Source organism: Phasianus colchicus, chromosome 1 (assembly GCF_987193195.1).
Source record: "Phasianus colchicus chromosome 1, bPhaCol1.hap1.1, whole genome shotgun sequence".
Lineage (NCBI taxonomy): Eukaryota > Metazoa > Chordata > Aves > Galliformes > Phasianidae > Phasianus > Phasianus colchicus.
In genome coordinates, this window is record NC_143436.1 from 195,627,517 (window position 1) to 195,644,037 (window position 16,521).

The 16,521-nt window shown below is 61.2% G+C and overlaps 1 protein-coding gene across 2 annotated transcripts in view; it reads left to right on the top strand.

Moving 5' to 3' along the window:
* Positions 1-16,521, top strand: part of INPPL1 (inositol polyphosphate phosphatase like 1) — a 35,512-nt gene that overhangs the window by 1,498 nt on the left and 17,493 nt on the right. The window contains exons 2-13 of one of the 2 annotated variants that reach the window (XM_090134187.1): positions 7,345-7,408; positions 8,477-8,654; positions 8,726-8,846; positions 8,940-9,077; positions 10,025-10,115; positions 10,316-10,405; positions 10,486-10,584; positions 10,672-10,822; positions 10,908-11,014; positions 11,101-11,203; positions 11,311-11,507; positions 13,497-13,614. In XM_090134187.1, coding sequence (XP_089990313.1) covers positions 7,345-7,408; positions 8,477-8,654; positions 8,726-8,846; positions 8,940-9,077; positions 10,025-10,115; positions 10,316-10,405; positions 10,486-10,584; positions 10,672-10,822; positions 10,908-11,014; positions 11,101-11,203; positions 11,311-11,507; positions 13,497-13,614 — 1,457 coding nt within the window. The remainder of the gene's footprint in view (positions 1-7,344; positions 7,409-8,476; positions 8,655-8,725; positions 8,847-8,939; positions 9,078-10,024; positions 10,116-10,315; positions 10,406-10,485; positions 10,585-10,671; positions 10,823-10,907; positions 11,015-11,100; positions 11,204-11,310; positions 11,508-13,496; positions 13,615-16,521) is intronic. The other variant, XM_090134188.1, reaches the window with a different exon arrangement.

The following is a 16,521-nucleotide window of genomic DNA, read 5'->3' on the forward strand; positions in this document are numbered from 1 at the left end:
AGGTATGGGGGGAGATAGGGGGGTTGGGAGGGGTAAAAGGGGGGTATGGTGGGATATGGGGGGGTAAATGGGGGGATATGGGGGGAGGTAGGGGGTATGGGGGGTGCATGGGGGGGTATGGGAGGGTAAATGGGGGGTATGGGGGGGTATTTGGGGGGAGATAGGGGGTATGGGGGGTGAATGGGGGGTATGGGGGGATATGGGGAGAGATATGGGGGGGTATTTAGGGGGAGATGGGGGGTATTTGGGGGTATTTGGGGGGACATAGGGGATATGGGGGGGTATTTGGGGGGGTATTTAGGGGGAGATGGGGGTTATGGGGGGGGTAAATGGGGGGTATGGGGGGATATGGGGGGAGATATGGGGGGGTATTTAGGGGGAGATGGGGGGTATGGGGGGTGCGTGCGGGGTATCGGGGATATGGGGGGGTATTTGGGGGCGTATGGGGGGAGATATGGGGGTATGGGGGGTAAATGGGGGGTATGGGGGGAGATAGGGGGTATGGGGGGTGCATGGGGGGTATTGGGGATATAGGGGGGGTATTTGGGGGGAGATATGGGGGTATGGGGGGGGGAAGAGGGGTGCGTGTGGGGTATTGGGGATATGGGGGGTATTTGGGGGGTATGGGGGGAGATATGGGGAGGGTATGGGGGGAGATAGGGGGTATGGGGGGTATGGGAAGTAGCGCGGATATGGGGGGGTGCATGGGGGGGCATGGGGTGGCTATGGGGGCAGATGGGGGGTATAGGGGGGTAAATTGGGGGATATGCGGGGAGATAGGGGGTATGGGGGGGTAAATGGGGGGTATGGGGGCTATAGGGGGAGATAGGGGGTATGGGGGGTGCATGGGGGGGTATGGGGGGAGATAGGGGGTATGGGGGGGTAAATGGGGGGGTATGGGGGGAGATATGGGGGTATGGGGGATGCATGGGGGGGTATGGGGGGATATGGGGGGGTATTTGGGGGGGTATTTAGGGGGAGATGGGGGGTATGGGGGGGTAAATGGGGGGTATGGGGGGAGATGGTGTGGGGGGGTATGGGGGGTGCGTACGGGGTATTGGGGATATGGGGGGGTATTTGGGGGGGAATGGGGGAAGATATGGGGTATGGGGGGGTATGGGGAGTAGTGGGGATATGGGGGGTGCATGGGGGTCATGGGGGGGGTATGGGGGGAGATAGGGTGTATAGGGGGATAAATGGGGGGATATGGGGGGAGATAGGGAGTATGGGGGGGTATGGGGGGGTAAAAGGGGGGGTATGGGGGGAGATATGGGGGTGGTATGGGGGGTATAGTGGGAGATAGGGGGTATGGGGGTGCATGGGGGGGTATGGGGGGAGATATGGGGGTATGGGGGGGTAAATGGGGGGTATTTGGGGGGGTATGGGGGGTATTTGGGGGAGATAGGGGGTATGGGGGGATATGGGGGGGTATTTAGGGGGAGATGGGGAGGTATTTAGGGGGAGATGGGGGGTATAGGGGGGTATTTGGGGGGTATGCGTGGTGCATGCGGGGTATCGAGGATATTGGGGGGGTGTTTGGGGGTGTATGGGGGGAGATATGGGGGTATGGGAGGGGTGTATGGGGGAGTATGGGGGGGTATTTGGGGCGAGATAGGGGGTATGGGGGGGGTATGGGAAGTAGCGGGGATATGGGGGGGTGCATGGGGGGGTATGGGGGGAGATAGGGGGTATGGGGAGGGACATGGGGGGTATGGGGGGAGATATGGGGGTATGGGGGAGTGCATGGGGGGTATGGGGGGAGATACGGGGGGGCATGGGGGGAGATAGGGGGTATGGGGGGGTAAATGGGGGGGTATGGGGTGCGCGTGCGGGGTATCGGGGATATGGGGGGGGTATTTGGGGGGGTATGGGGGATATATGGGGGTATGGGGAGGTAAATGGGGGGGTATGGGGGGAGATAGGGGGGTATGGGGAGGGTATGGGGGGTGCGTGCAGGGTATCAGGGATATAGGGGAGTATTTGGGGGGGTATAGGGGAGTATGCAGGGGTATGGGGGGGTGATAGAGGGTATGGGGGGAGATAAGGGGGTTGGATGGGGGGCTACAGTGTATATGGGGGGGTATGGGGGTATATGAGGGGGTAGGTGGATATATGGGGGGGTATGGGGAGTAGTGGGGATATGGGGGGGTTCAATGGGGGAGGTATAGGGGGGATATGGGGGTGCGTGCGGGGTATTGGGGATATTGGGGGGGGGTATTTGGGGGAGGTATGGGGGGGCATGGAGGGAGATAGGAGGGTATGGGGGGAGTGGATTGGGGGGTGTATAGGGGGGTGTATGGGGGGTGCATAAGGGGTATCGGGGATATGGGGGGGATATGGGGGGTATATGGGAGGGTATGGGGGGTTTGGGGGGAGATAGGGGGTATGGGGTGGTAAATGGGGGGGTATCGGGGGAGATAGGGGGTATGGGAGGGGTGTATGGGGGGTGTATGCGGGGTACCAGGAATATGGGGGGGTATTTGGGGGGGTATGGGGGGTATATGGGGGGTGCTGGGGGGAGATGGGGAGGGTATATGGGGAGGTATGGGGGGAGATAGGGGGGTATGGGGAGGGTGGATGGGGGGCTATAGGGGGTGGATGGGGGGTGCGTATGGGGTATTGGGGATATGGGGGGTATTTGGGGGGTGTTTGGGGGGCTATGGAGGGTAAATGGGGGGTATAGGGGGGTATGGGGAGAGATAGGGAGTATGGGGGGGTTGGATGGGGGGGCTATGGAGGGTATATGGGGGGGTATGGGGGAGAAAGGGGGGTATGGGGGGGTATAAAGGGTGTGTATGGGGGAGTAGGGGATATATGGGGGGATATGGGGGGTATGGGGGGAGATAGGGGGTATCAAGGGAGTATGGGGAGGTATGGGGGGGTGTATGGGGAATATGGGGGGGTGTACGGGGGGGTTTGGGGGGTGTATGAGAGGGGTATATGGGGGGATATGGGGAGTGAATGGAGGGTGGATGGGGGGTATATGGGGGAGTATGGGGGGGTGTATGGGGGGGTGGGGGTGTACAGGGGGGGTATGGGGAGTGCGTTTGGTGGGGGGGTGCATGGGGGGTATGGGGGGCATTTGAGGGGTGTATGGGGGGGCATGGGGGCTGTATGAGGGGGTGAATGGAAGGTGAATGGGGGGGTATGGGGGGTGTATGGGAGTGTAGGGGCTATGGGGGGTGTTTGGGAGGTGTATGAGAGGGTATGCAGGATATTTGGGGGGTATATAGGGGGTTTGGGGGTACGTGGGGGGCGTGGGGGGGTATGGGGAAGGGGGGTCGTGGAAGGTGTTATTGGGGGATATGGGGGGGCTTGGAGGGGGCAGTGGGGCTGGGGGGGATGGGAACAGGGGGACAGTGGGACCTGGGTGGGGAGGGGGGAGGTTGGGGTGAGGATGGCAGTGGGGAGCATTGGGGGAGGATGGTACTGGGGGGGTCACCAACACGCAGTGGGAGCATTGGGAATGGGAAGGATTTTTGGTTCTGGGGGGTACAGGGGTGTGGGATGAAGGGAGTGGGGGGGGGGGGGGGGACTGGGAATGGAAGCAGCACTGGTGGGGGGTGAGGGGGGTCAACAGAGCTTGTGGGTATGGGGGGGGATAGCACTGGAGGGGGGGGGTTGCACAGCCCAGCTCCTGGCTGTGGTTTTGGGGCTGGCGCTGCCACGTGGCAACTTGAAAGGAGCCTCATTTGCTCCCCAGGGTGCTCGTTAGGGTAATGAGGGAGAACAAGGGAGAACAGGCTTGTCCTGGCCCTGGGGCTGTGCTGTGTGCTCACCTCGGTCCCCCCCCTCTCCCCCCCCCCCCCCCAGGGTGAAGCCATGTGGGGTTGTTTTCCTACTGAGTGCTGGTGTCACAGTGTGTGGGGTGGGGGGGGGAATGGGGACCACTGTGCCCCAAATGTGTGGCTGGAAACTCCTGCAGGGCTGGCAGTGGGGCTGTGGTGTCCCCATGGATTTCAGTGGGGTCACAGTGTCCCTATGGTCATCAGTAGGGTCACGGTGTCCCCATGGCTGTCAGTGGGGTTATGATGTCCCTATGGATTTCAGTAGGGTCACAGTGTCCCTGTGGCTGTCAGTGGGGTCACAGTGTCCCTATATTTGTCAGTGGGGTCATGGTATCCCTATGGCCATCAGTGGGATTACGATGTCCCTATGGCTGGCAGGGGGGTCACAGTGCCCCCATGGCCATCAGTGGGGTTACGATGTCCCCATGGATTTCAGTAGGGTCACAGTGTCCCCATGGCTGTCAGTGGGGTCACAGTGTCCCCACATTTGTCAGTGGGGTCACAGTATCCCTATGGCCATCAGTGGAGTTACGATGTCCTCATGGCTGTCAGTGGGGTCACAGTGTCCCCACATTTGTCAGTAGGATCACAGTGTCCCCATGGCTATCAGTAGGGTTACAGTGTCCCCACATTTTTGTGGGGGTCACAGTATCCCTATGGCCATCAGTGGGGTTATGATGTCCCTATGGCTGGCAGGAGGATCACAGTGTCCCCATGGCTGTCAGTGGGGTTATGATGTCCCCATGGATATCAGTAGGGTCACAGCGTCCCCACATTTGTCAGTAGGGTCATGGTTTCCCCATGGCCATCAGTGGGGTTATGTCCCTATGGCTTTCAGTGGGGTCACAGTGTCCCCATATTTGTCAGTGGGGTCACAGTGCCCCCACATTTGTCAGTGAGGTCACGGTGTCCCTTTGGCCATCAGTGGGGTTATGATGTCCCCATGGCTGTCAGTGGGGTCACAGTGTCCCTACAGCCATCAATGGGGCTGTGATGTCCCATGGCTAGCAGTGGGGCTATGTTGTCCCCATGCCTGTCTGTCAGCGGGGTCACAATGTCCCCATGTCTGTCTGTCAGTGGGGTTATGGTGTGCCCATGTCTGTCAGCGGGTCACAGTGTCCCTGTGTCTGTCTGTCAGCGGGGTCCCAGTGTCCCCATGCCTGTCAGTGGGGCCACAGTGTCCCCATGTCTGTCAGCAGGGTCCCAGTATCCCCATGTCTGTCTGTCAGTGGGGTCCCAGTGTCCCCATGTCTGTCTGTCAGCAGGGTCACAGTGTCCCCATGTCTGTCTGTCAGTGGGGTCCCAGCGTCCCCATGGCTGTCTGTCAGTGGGGTTATGATGTCCCCATGTCTGTCAGCGGGGTCCCAATGTCCCCATGTCTGTCTGTCAGCAGGGTCACAGTGTCCCCATGGCTGTCTGTCAGTGGGGTTATGATGTCCCCATGCCTGTCAGTGGGGCCACAGTGTCCCCATGTCTGTCTGTCAGCGGGGTCCCAGTGTCCCCATGTCTGTCAGCGGGGTCCCAGCGTCCCCATGTCTGTCTCTGGGGCCGTGGTCACCCCATGCCCCCCCCATTGCCCCCCATGGCCGCCCCCCGTGCTCAGGCTGCAGGCCGCGCTCAGGGCCTGGTAGGCCGCAGCCTAAAAATAGTGCTGTGGGGGGGGGAAGGAGGAGGAGGAGGAGGAGGAGGAGGAGGAGGAGGAGGAGGAAGGGGAACGTGGGATCCCACAGCACCGCTTCCTGTCCCCTTCCCCCCCCCCCGGCCACAGCTGTTGGCTTTTGGGGACGGCCAGCAGCCACGGTGGCACTGGGGGGGGGGCTGTATTGGCTGCTGTGGGGTGGCAGGGACCAAAGCCTGACCCCCACGTTTGGTGATTAACTGTGTAATTAGCAGGCTGGGGAGGGGGGGGTTCTGCACCCCGCTTTGCTGGGGGATGTGGGGAGGGGGGGGTCAGCATGGTGCTCAGATGGCAGCTTTTTGTGTGGGGATGGACCCCTCCTCTCCCCCTTCCTCCCCCCAAGCTTCTCCAGTGCTGGGGTTCCCCTCTGTCCCCCCCCTCTCATGGAGCCCCCCCATTTTGGGCTCCTCCTATAACCCCTCTTTTCCTGTTCTTTTGGGGTATCCCATTATTTCACCCTCTCTATGGTCCATCTTTGCCCCTTCCTCATTTTGGGGATCCCTGTGCACCCCCATGTCCTCCCCCCCCCATTTGGTTTCCTTTCATTTTGATTTAGAGCTCCCCGTAGAGACCCTCATGATCTCCCCCAATATGGGGGATCCCTGTGTGCCCCCCCCATCCCTCCCTATCCCCACTTTGGGGTTCCCCTCTGTCCCCCCCCTCCTATGGAGCCCCCCCATTTTGGGCTCCTCCTATAACCCCTCTTTGTCCTGTTCTTTTGGGGTACCCCATTGTTGTACCCTTCCTATGGTCCATCTTTGCCCCTTCCTCATTTTGGGGCTCCCTGTGCACCCGCATGTCCCCCCCCCCCATTTAGTTTCCTTCCATTGTCTGTGATTTAGAGCTCCCCGTAAAGACCTTCATGATCCCCCCCCCCCAATATGGGGATCCCTGGGACCCCCATCCCTCCCTGTCCCCACTTTGGGGTTCCCCACCTTACCCCTCCCCCCCAAGGACCCCTCTGACCTGCAGAACCCCCCCAAGACCCACACAGATCCCCTCCCCCCCACCCCACAGCGTTTTCCCCACGAACCCCAAGGAGGGTCTGCACGCACCCCTCTGATCCGAGGAGGGGAAACACAGGGATGGGGGGCACCTCGTGATCCCAAACCCCCTTAACTCAGCCCATGGGTGTCACAGGGACACGGCTGTGGGCTACAAGCCCACATGGGGGACACAGTAGCCAAGCTGTGTCTTGGTGACCCTGGCACGGTGCCAGTCACCTCTGTGACCCCTTTGTGGGTCACTGTCCTGGCCACCAGCCTTTTGGGGTGGCCTCGGTGCCTCACTGCTCCTCGGAGGTCCCGGTTGTTCCCATCCTCCCCGTTCCTATGGGGTTTATTTTAGTGCCATATTTCAGTGCCAGCCATATTTTTAGATTTCCTTCCGGGAGCGTGGGACGGGCGGGTGGTGGTGGCTGCTGTCACAGCATTTGTGGCACAGAGTGACACAGAGTGACACAGAGTGACACAGAGTGACACCGAGGACATGGTGACCCACACCCTGTAGGGTCCCCACTGGGCAGCACCCTGGGGAGGAGGGGGTCCCAGTGTCACCGGTGCCACATCTCTCAACGCCAGCCGTCACCCCCTGCTCCGAGATCACATCCCTGGTTCCTGCATGCTTCCATTGGAAAACAAATTGCTTCCTGGCAGCTTGGCTGCCAGCAGCCTCCAGCTCCCTGCCTGGGGACTGCAGGGTTGGGGAGGTGTGGGGCAGCTGTGCCTTGGGAGCAGGGCTGAGACCGGGCAGCTCGTTGCATGCACGGTGGTGGTGGTGCAGACACGGGGTGCCCACAGCATGGGGTGCCCTGATCTGGCTGGCTCTGGGGGTTGGTGACATGGGGAGGTGACCATCCATGTGCTTGTCACCCTGCAGGTTCCAGAAGCACGTCCACACCTACCGCATCCTGCCTGATGAGGAGGACTTCTTGGCAGTGCAGGTGGGGACAGCTGGGGACACCCCATGGCCACTGCTCTGTAGGGTCTGTGCAGCGTGGTCACCCCATCCTCACTTTGGGGACAGCTGGGGACACGCTGTAGCCACTGCTCTGGGGGGTCTGGGCAGTGTGGTCACCCCATCCTCACTTTGGGGACAGCTGGGGGCACCCCATGGCCACCATTCTGGGGGTCTGGGCAGCGTGGTCACCCCATCCTCACTTTGGGGACAGCTGGGGACACCCCATGGCCACTGCTCTGGAGGGTCTGTGCAGCGTGGTGACCTCATCCCCACCCTGGGGACAGAGGGGAACACCCCATGGCCGCTGCTCTGGAGGGTCTGGGCAGTGTGGTCACCCCATCCCCACTTTGGGGACAGCTGGGGACATGCTGTGGCCACTGCTCTGGAGGATCTGTGCAGCGTGGTCACCCCATTCTCACTTTGGGGACACCAGGGAACACCCCATGGCCACCATTCTGGGGGTCTGTGCAACGTGGTCACCCCATCCCCACTTTGGGGACAGCTGGGGACACCCCATGGCCGCTGCTCTGGAGGGTCTGGGCAGTGTGGTCACCCCATCCTCACTTTGGGGACACCAGGGAACACCCCATGGCCACCATTCTGGGGGTCTGGGCAGCATGGTCACCCCATCCCCACTTGGGGACACCCCATGGCCATGGCTTTGGGGGATCTGTGCAGCGTGGCTGCCCCATCCCCACCCTGGGGACCCCTCCAGGGGGATCTGTGCAGCACGGTCCCCCCCATGCCCACTTTGGGGACACTGGGGGACACCCCACGGCCACGGCTCTGGGAAAACCAAGGCCCCAGAGCTGCGTTGGAGCACAGGGTGGAGCAGTGGATGGATTATGGGGTTGTCCCCACGCCGTGAGCCTGGCCACGAGTTGCTGCTGGCTGCTCCGCCGGGTATTTTTAGAGCAACAGAAGCCCCTTTGTGCTGGGAGCAGACAGGAAAGAGCCGGCCCTGGCGGGGAGGAGGCAGCGGGGTGGTTGGCGGCCGGGTGCCAGCTGTGTGCTCCCCGTGCTGTGCCAGCTGTCCCGTGCTCCTTGGCAGGGAGGTGACAGCCGTGTCCCCCCGCAGACATCACAGGGCGTGCAGGTGAGGCGCTTCAAGACGCTGAGCGAGCTGATCTCGCTGTACCTGCAGCCCAACCAAGGGCTGGTGTGCACCCTGCTCTTCCCAGTCGAGAGGGAGAAGGAGAAGGAGAGCACGGAGGACAGGGATTACTCGGGTAGGTGGCTGCCAGCCTCTCCCTGCGGGGGTCCCGCATGGCACCGTGACGCCCACCCCGCTGCCTTGCAGATGGTGAGGATGAGAAGCCTCCTCTCCCTCCACGTTCCAGCACCAGCAGCTTCTCAGGGTCCTCCGTGGGGCTCAGCCCCAGCAGCCCAGGGCCAGCAGCAGCCGATGGGGCAGCGGAGAGGTGAGGATCATCGCCGTGTCCCCCAGCGTATCCCCACAACCCCACCGTATCCCTGCACCCCCACTGCATCCCTTACCCCCATCCCCTCTGCAGCACCAACGGCCTGGCCAGCATCTCCCACGAGTACCTGAAAGGCAGCTATGCACTGGACCTGGAGGCTGTGAAAGCGGGGGCCAGCAGCCTGCCCCACCTCCACAGGACCCTCGTCACCTCCTGCAAGCGGCTGCACAGGTGAGAGTGGTGTGGATGGATGGATGGGTGGATGGATGGATGGGTGGATGGATGGATGGACGGATGGATGGGTGGACGGATGGATGGGTGGACGGATGGATGGGTGGATGGATGGGTGGGTGGATGGATGGGTGGGTGGATGGATGGACGGATGGACGGATGGATGGATGGACGGATGGATGGATGGAGGGATGGATGGATGGGTGGGTGGATGGGTGGGTGGATGGATGGATGGATGGACGGATGGGCGGATGGATGGACGGATGGACGGATGGATGGATGGACGGATGGATGGATGGACGGGTGGATGGATGGGTGGATGGGTGGGTGGGTGGATGGATGGGTGGGTGGATGGATGGACGGATGGACGGATGGATGGATGGACGGATGGATGGATGGAGGGATGGATGGATGGGTGGGTGGATGGGTGGGTGGATGGATGGATGGATGGACGGATGGGCGGATGGATGGACGGATGGACGGATGGATGGATGGACGGATGGATGGATGGACGGGTGGATGGATGGGTGGATGGGTGGGTGGGTGGATGGATGGGTGGACGGATGGATGGACGGATGGACGGATGGAAGGACGGATGGATGGATGGACGGGTGGATGGATGGATGGATGGGTGGATGGATGGATGGGTGGGTGGACGGATGGATGGATGAATGGGTCGGTGGATGGGTGGATGGATGGATGTGTGGGTGGATGGACGGGTGGGTGGGTGGATGGATGGATGGATGGATGGGTGGGTGGATGGATGGGTGGGTGGATGGGTGGATGGATGGATGTGTGGGTGGATGGATGGGTGGATGGATGGGTGGATGGATGGATGGATGGGTGGATGGATGGGTGGATGGATGGATGGATGGATGGATGGATGGATGGATGGATGGATGGACGGATGGATGCCGACCTGCTGATGCTTTGCCTTCACCTTACAGTGAGGTGGACAAGGTGCTGGCAGGGCTGGAGATCCTCTCCAAGGTGTTTGACCAGCAGAGTTCCCCCATGGTGTCCAAGATCCTCCAGCAGGTGAAGGCTTTGGGGGTGGAGCGTCGGTGTCTCAGTGGGGCAGGTCCCACCATAGGGTGTGTGGGGATGGACCGAGCGTGGAGGCTTTGGGGTGTGAGCCTGGGATGCTCAGGGCTGGACCTGGCACTCTTCATTGGTGATGGAGAGATGGGGCTGGGGTTGGGGGTCCCCATTTTGTGACTGTAGGGGGGGGTTTGCAGACGGCGCTGCAGAGCGGGGAGCAGGAGCTGGAGAGCCTGGTGCTGAAACTGTCTGTGCTGAAGGATTTCCTCTCCAGCATCGAGAAGAAGGTGAGCACTGCAGTGGGGACAGCTGTGCCACGGGGTGTGGGGTGCTGAGGGTGACAGCCGCTCTTATTGCCCCCCTCCAGGCACTGAAAGCACTACAGGAGATGAGCTCAGCCAGCCCGGCTGTGCCGGCACAGCCCGTATCCCGCAAAGCCAAAAGCATCCCCGTGCAAACCTTCGAGGTGAGTCCTGTCCTTTTGCCACCCTCGTGGGGTGTCCCTGTCCCCGAGCTCTGCTTGGTCACCTCAGCATCCCACGTGTGGCTGCAGGTGAAGCTGGACGTCACCCTGGGGGACCTGACCAAGATTGGCAAGTCGCAGAAATACACGCTGAGCGTGGATGTGGAGGGCGGCAAGCTGGTGGTGCTGAAGAAGCAGAGGGACGCCCAGGAGGACTGGAACACCTTCACCTACGATAAAAGTAAGCTTGTGAGGCGTGGGGGGAGGTTTGATGTGGGGCTCAGTGCCCCCTAAAAGCTCTGATTCGATTGCTTCCCCCCCCGCAGTCCGGCAGCTGATCAAATCTCAGCGTGTGCAGAACAAACTGGGCATCGTCTTTGAGAAGGAGAAGGACCGGACGCAGCGCAAGGACTTCGTCTTCGTCAGTGCCAGGGTGGGTGCTGGGGGGGTGAGGGGGGGGTTCTGCGTGGTTTTAGGGTGTAGGAGGCTCATGCTGCGCCCCCCACCCTGTTCCTATAGAAGAGGGAGGCGTTCTGCCAGCTGCTGCAGCTGATGAAGAACAAGCACTCGCAGCAGGACGAGCCAGACATGATCTCCATCTTCATCGGCACCTGGAACATGGGTGAGCTCCTGGGGCAGAGCCTAACCCTAAACCTAACCGCCCCCCCGCCCCCCTTTTCCTCGATGCATCCTCAATATACCCCCCCCTTCTGAGCGTGCTCCCTGCAGGCAGCGTGCCCCCACCCAAGAGCATCACGTCGTGGTTCACATCCAAGGGGCTGGGCAAGGCGCTGGACGAGGTGACAGCCAGCATCCCGCACGACATCTACGTCTTTGGCACCCAGGAGAATTCGGTGGGAGATAAGGAGTGGGTGGATTTCCTGCGTGCTGTGCTCAGGGACTTCACCGACACCGAGTACCGCCCGGTAGGATTGGGACACCGGGCTGGGGGTGCTGGGTGGGGGGGGCATAAGCATGGGGGGAACCTCGGCCCCAGGTGCTGTGGGGTGGGCGCAGCCGTTGGGGATACAGTGGGGTCTATGGGGTGGGTGCACCTATTGGGGTCAGCGTGGCCCCAAGTGCTGTGGGGTGGGCGCAGCCATTGGGGTCACCATGGCAGTGGGGGCTGTGGGGGGGATGCACCCATTGGGGATGCAGTGGGGGCTGTGGGGTGGGTGCACCTATTGGGGTCAGCGTGGCCCCAAGTGCTGTGGGGTGGGTGCACTCATTGGGGTCACCATGGCACCAAGTGCTGTGGGGTGGGTGCAGCCACTGGGGATACAATGGGGGCTATGGGGTGGGTGCAGCCATTGGGATCTCCAAGGCACTGGGGGCTGTGGGATGGGTGCAATCATTGGGGTCATCTTGCATTGGGGAGCACCCATTGGGGTCACCATGGCGGTGGGAGCTCTGGGGTGGGTGCAGCCATTGGGGATACAGTGGGGTCTATGGGGTGGGTGCACCTATTGGGGTCAGCGTGGCCCCAAGTGCTGTGGGGTGGGTGCAGCCATTGGGGTCACCATGGCAGTGGGGGCTGTGGGGGGGATGCACCCATTGGGGATGCAGTGGGGGCTGTGGGGTGGGTGCACCTATTGGGGTCAGCGTGGCCCCAAGTGCTGTGGGGTGGGTGCACTCATTGGGGTCACCATGGCACCAAGTGCTGTGGGGTGGGTGCAGCCACTGGGGATACAATGGGGGCTATGGGGTGGGTGCAGCCATTGGGATCTCCAAGGCACTGGGGGCTGTGGGATGGGTGCAATCATGGGGTCACCTTGCATTGGGGTGCACCCATTGGGGTCACCATGGCGGTGGGAGCTCTGGGGTGGGTGCAGCCATTGGGGATAAAGTGGAGTCTATGGGGTGGGTGCACCTATTGGGGTCAGCGTGGCCCCAAGTGCTGTGGGGTGGGCACAGCCATTGGGGTCACCATGGCACCAAGTGCTGTGGGGTGGGTGCAGCCATTGGGGTCACCATGGCACAGGGTGCTGTGGGGGGGGTGCAGCCATTGGGGATGCAGTGGGAGCTCTGGGGTGGGTGCAGCCACTGGGGATACAATGGGGGCTATGGGGTGGGTGCAGCCATTGGGATCTCCAAGGCACTGGGGGCTGTGGGATGGGTGCAATCATTGGGGTCACCTTGCATTGGGGTGCACCCATTGGGGTCACCATGGCGGTGGGAGCTCTGGGGTGGGTGCAGCCATTGGGGATACAGTGGAGTCTATGGGGTGGATGCACCCTTTGGGGTCACCATGGCAGTGGGGGCTGTGGGGTGGATGCACCCACTGACGATACAGTGGGGGCTGTGGGGTGGGTGCACTCATTGGGGTCACCATGGCACTGGGTGCTGTGGGGTGGGTGCAGCCATTGGGGATACAGTGGGTCTATGGGGTGGGTGCACCTATTGGGGTCACCGTGGCACTGGGTGCTGTGGGATGGATGCAGCCATTGGAGATACAGTGGGTTCTATGGGGTGGGTGCAGCCATTGGGGATATGGTGGCACTGGGGGCTGTGGGGTGGGTGCACCCACTGGGGATACAATGGGGTCTATTGGGGTGGGTGCACCCATTGGGATCACCAAGGCACTGGGGCTGTGGGATGGGTACAGTCATTGGGGTCACCTTACATTGGAGTCTATGGGGTGGGTGCACCTATTGGGGTCAGCGTAGCCCCAAGTGCTGTAGGGTGGGCACAGCCATTGGGGATGCAGTGGGGTCTATGGGGTGTGTACACCCACTGGGGATACAGTGGGGTCTATGGGATGGGTGCAGCCGTTGGGGTCACCATGGCACTGGGTGCTGTGGGGTGGGTGCAGCCATTGGATCTATGGCATCACAGGGCGCTGTGGGGTCGGTGCCCGATGGCAGCAGCTGTCCCCGAGCCCCGGTGGGGGCTGAGCTGCATCTCCCCCCCCTCAGGTGGCCATGCAGTCGCTGTGGAACATCAAGGTGGTGGTGTTGGTGAAACCAGAGCACGAGAATCGCATCAGCCACGTCAGCACGTCCAGCGTGAAGACCGGCATCGCCAACACGCTGGGTAGGGCTGGGCAGGGGGGCCTCCTGTCCTTATCCTTCTGTGCCTCTTGTGTCCCCATCCCGTCCCCGTTCTCCTGTCCCCATCGTGTCCCTGGCATGTCTCTGTGATCCTGTCTATCCTCACGTCCCCATTGTGTCCCCATTGCATCCCCATCTTCACATCCTATTCACTTCTTCATCCTCTTGTCCCCATTACATCCCTGTTCTCATGTCCCCATCCTCCTGTCCCATTGTGTCCCCATCCCCATTGTATCCCCATCGTGTCCCTATCTCCTGTCCCTGTCCTCCCATCCTTGTGATGTCCCCATTCTCCTGTCCCCATTGTGTTCTCATCCCCATCTTTCTGTCCCCATCCTCATACCCTCATCATGTCATCGTCGTCCTGTCCCCATTATGTCCCTGTTCTCATGTCCCCATTCTCCTGCTCCATCGTGTCCCCATCCCCATCGTGTCCCCAACCCCATTGTGTCCCCACCTTCCTCTTTCCTTGTGTCCCCATCATGTCCCCATTTCCCTGTCCCCATCACGTCTTCATTCTCCTGTCCCCATTGTGTCCCTGTTCTTATGTCCCCCTCCTTCCATTCCTGTCCTTCTGTGCCTATTGTGTCGCCATCCCATCTTTGACCTCTTGTCCCTTCGTGTCCCCATATTGTCCCCATTTTCCTGTCTCCATCCTTGTGTCCTCATCATGTCCTGCCCCATCGGGTCCCCATTCCCGTTGTGTCCCCATCTTTGTGTCCCCGTCTTTGTGTCCCCATCTTTGTGTCCCCATCTTTGTGTCTCCATTTTCGTGTCCTATTCACGTCTTCATTCTCTTGTCCCCATTATGTCCCTGTTCTCATGTTCCCATCTTCCTGCCCCATTGTGTCTCAATCACATCACATTTCTCCTGTCCCCACCACATCCCCATCGCATCACCATCTGCTTGTCCCCATCCTCCCATCCCCATCGTGTCCCTTGTCCCCATCCCTTGTCCCCATCCCATCCCCATCCCCTGCCAGTTGTCCCCACCCTCTGTCCCCTGTCCCCATTCCTGTTCTCTGTCCTCCATCCCATTCCCATCCCCTGTCAATTGTCCCCATCCCGTCCCCATTCCTGTCCCCGTCCCCTGTCAGTTGTCCCTTGTCCCCATCCCCTGTCCCTTGACCCCATTCCTGTCCCCATACCCCATCCCCTGTCCCCATCCCCATCCAATCCCCATCCCCTGTCCTGTCCCCATCCCCTGTCCCCATCCCTTGTCCCTATGCCCTGTCCCCATCCCTCATTCCCATTCCTGTCCCCACCCCCTGTCAATTGTCCCCATCCCTGTTCCTATCCCCATTCAGTCCCCATTCCTGTCCCCATCCCCATCCGATCCCCATCCCCCCATCCCCCATTCCCTGTTCCCATCCCATTCACATCCCCTCTCAGTTGTCCCCATCCTATCCCCTGTCCCTGTCCCCATCTCCTGTCCCCATCCCCTGTCCCCATCCCGTGCCCTGTCACCATTCCTGTCCCCATCTCTGGTCCCCTGTCCCCATCCCCTGTCCCCATCCCATTCGCATCCCCTGTCAGTTGTCCCCATCCCATCTCCTGTCCCCATCCCCTGTCCCCATCCCGTGCCCTGTCCCCATCTCTGGTCCCCTGTCCCCATCCCATTCCCATCTCCTGTCAGTTGTCCCCATTCTATCCCCGTTCCCACCCCCTGTCCCCTATCCCCATTCCTGTCCCCATTCCTGTTCCCTCCTGGCCCCATCCCATTCCCATCTCCTGTCAGTTGTTCCTATCCCATCTATTGTCCCCGTCCCCTGTCCCTTGCCCCCATCCCTCACTCCCTATCCCCATCCCATCCCCATCCCTTGTCCCCATGCCCTGTCCCCATTCCTGTCCCCATCCCCATCCCCTGTCTCTATCCAATCCCCATCCCCCCGTCTCCTGTCCCCAGCCCATTCCCATCCCCTGTCCCCATCCCTCATCCATCCCTCATCCCCTGTCCCCATCCCATTCCTGTCCCCTGTCAATTGTCCCCCGTCCCCATCACCTGTCCTTTGTCCCCATTCCTGTCCCCATGCTTCACCCCCTGTCCCCATCCCATTCCTATCCCCTGTCAATTGTCCCCATCCCCTGTCCCCATCCTCTGTCCCTGTCTCCATCCAATCTCTGTCCCCTGTCCCCATCCCCCATCTCCTGTCACCATCCCATTCCCATCCCCTGTCAATTGTCCTCATCCCCTGTCCCCATCCCCCATCCCCATTCCTGTCCCCATCCCTTCAATTGTCCCCTGTCCCCATCCCCCATCTCCCATCCCCAGTCAGCTATCCCCATCCAATCCCCATCCCTCACCCCCTGTCCCCATCCCATTCCTATCCCCTGTCAGTTGTCTCCATCCCGTCCCCTGTCCCCATCCCTTCCCCTGTCGCCATTCCTGTCCCCATCTCTGGTCCCCTGTCCCCATCCCCTGTCCCCATCCCATTCACATCCCCTGTCAGTTGTCCCCATTCTATCCCCGTTCCCACCCCCTGTCCGCTGTCCCCATTCCTGTCCCCATTCCTGTCCCAATTTCTGTTCCCTCTTGTCCCCATCCCATCCCTCTCCCCTTTCAACTGTCCTCATCCCGTCCCCATCCCATCCCTTCTCTCTGTCCCCATGCCATGCCATGCCATGCCATGCCATGCCATGCCATGCCATGCCATGCCATCCCATCCCATCCCATCCCATCCATCCCCTGTCCCCATCCCATCCCACCCCATCCCTTCTCTCTGTCCCCATCCCATCCCCTGTCCCCATCTCATCCCATCCCATCCCTTCCCATCCCTTCTCTCTGTCTCCACCCCATCCCATCCCATCTATCCCCTGTCCCCATCCCATCCCACCCCATCCCTTCTCTCTGTCCCCACCCCATCCCATCCCCTGTCCCCACCCCACCACA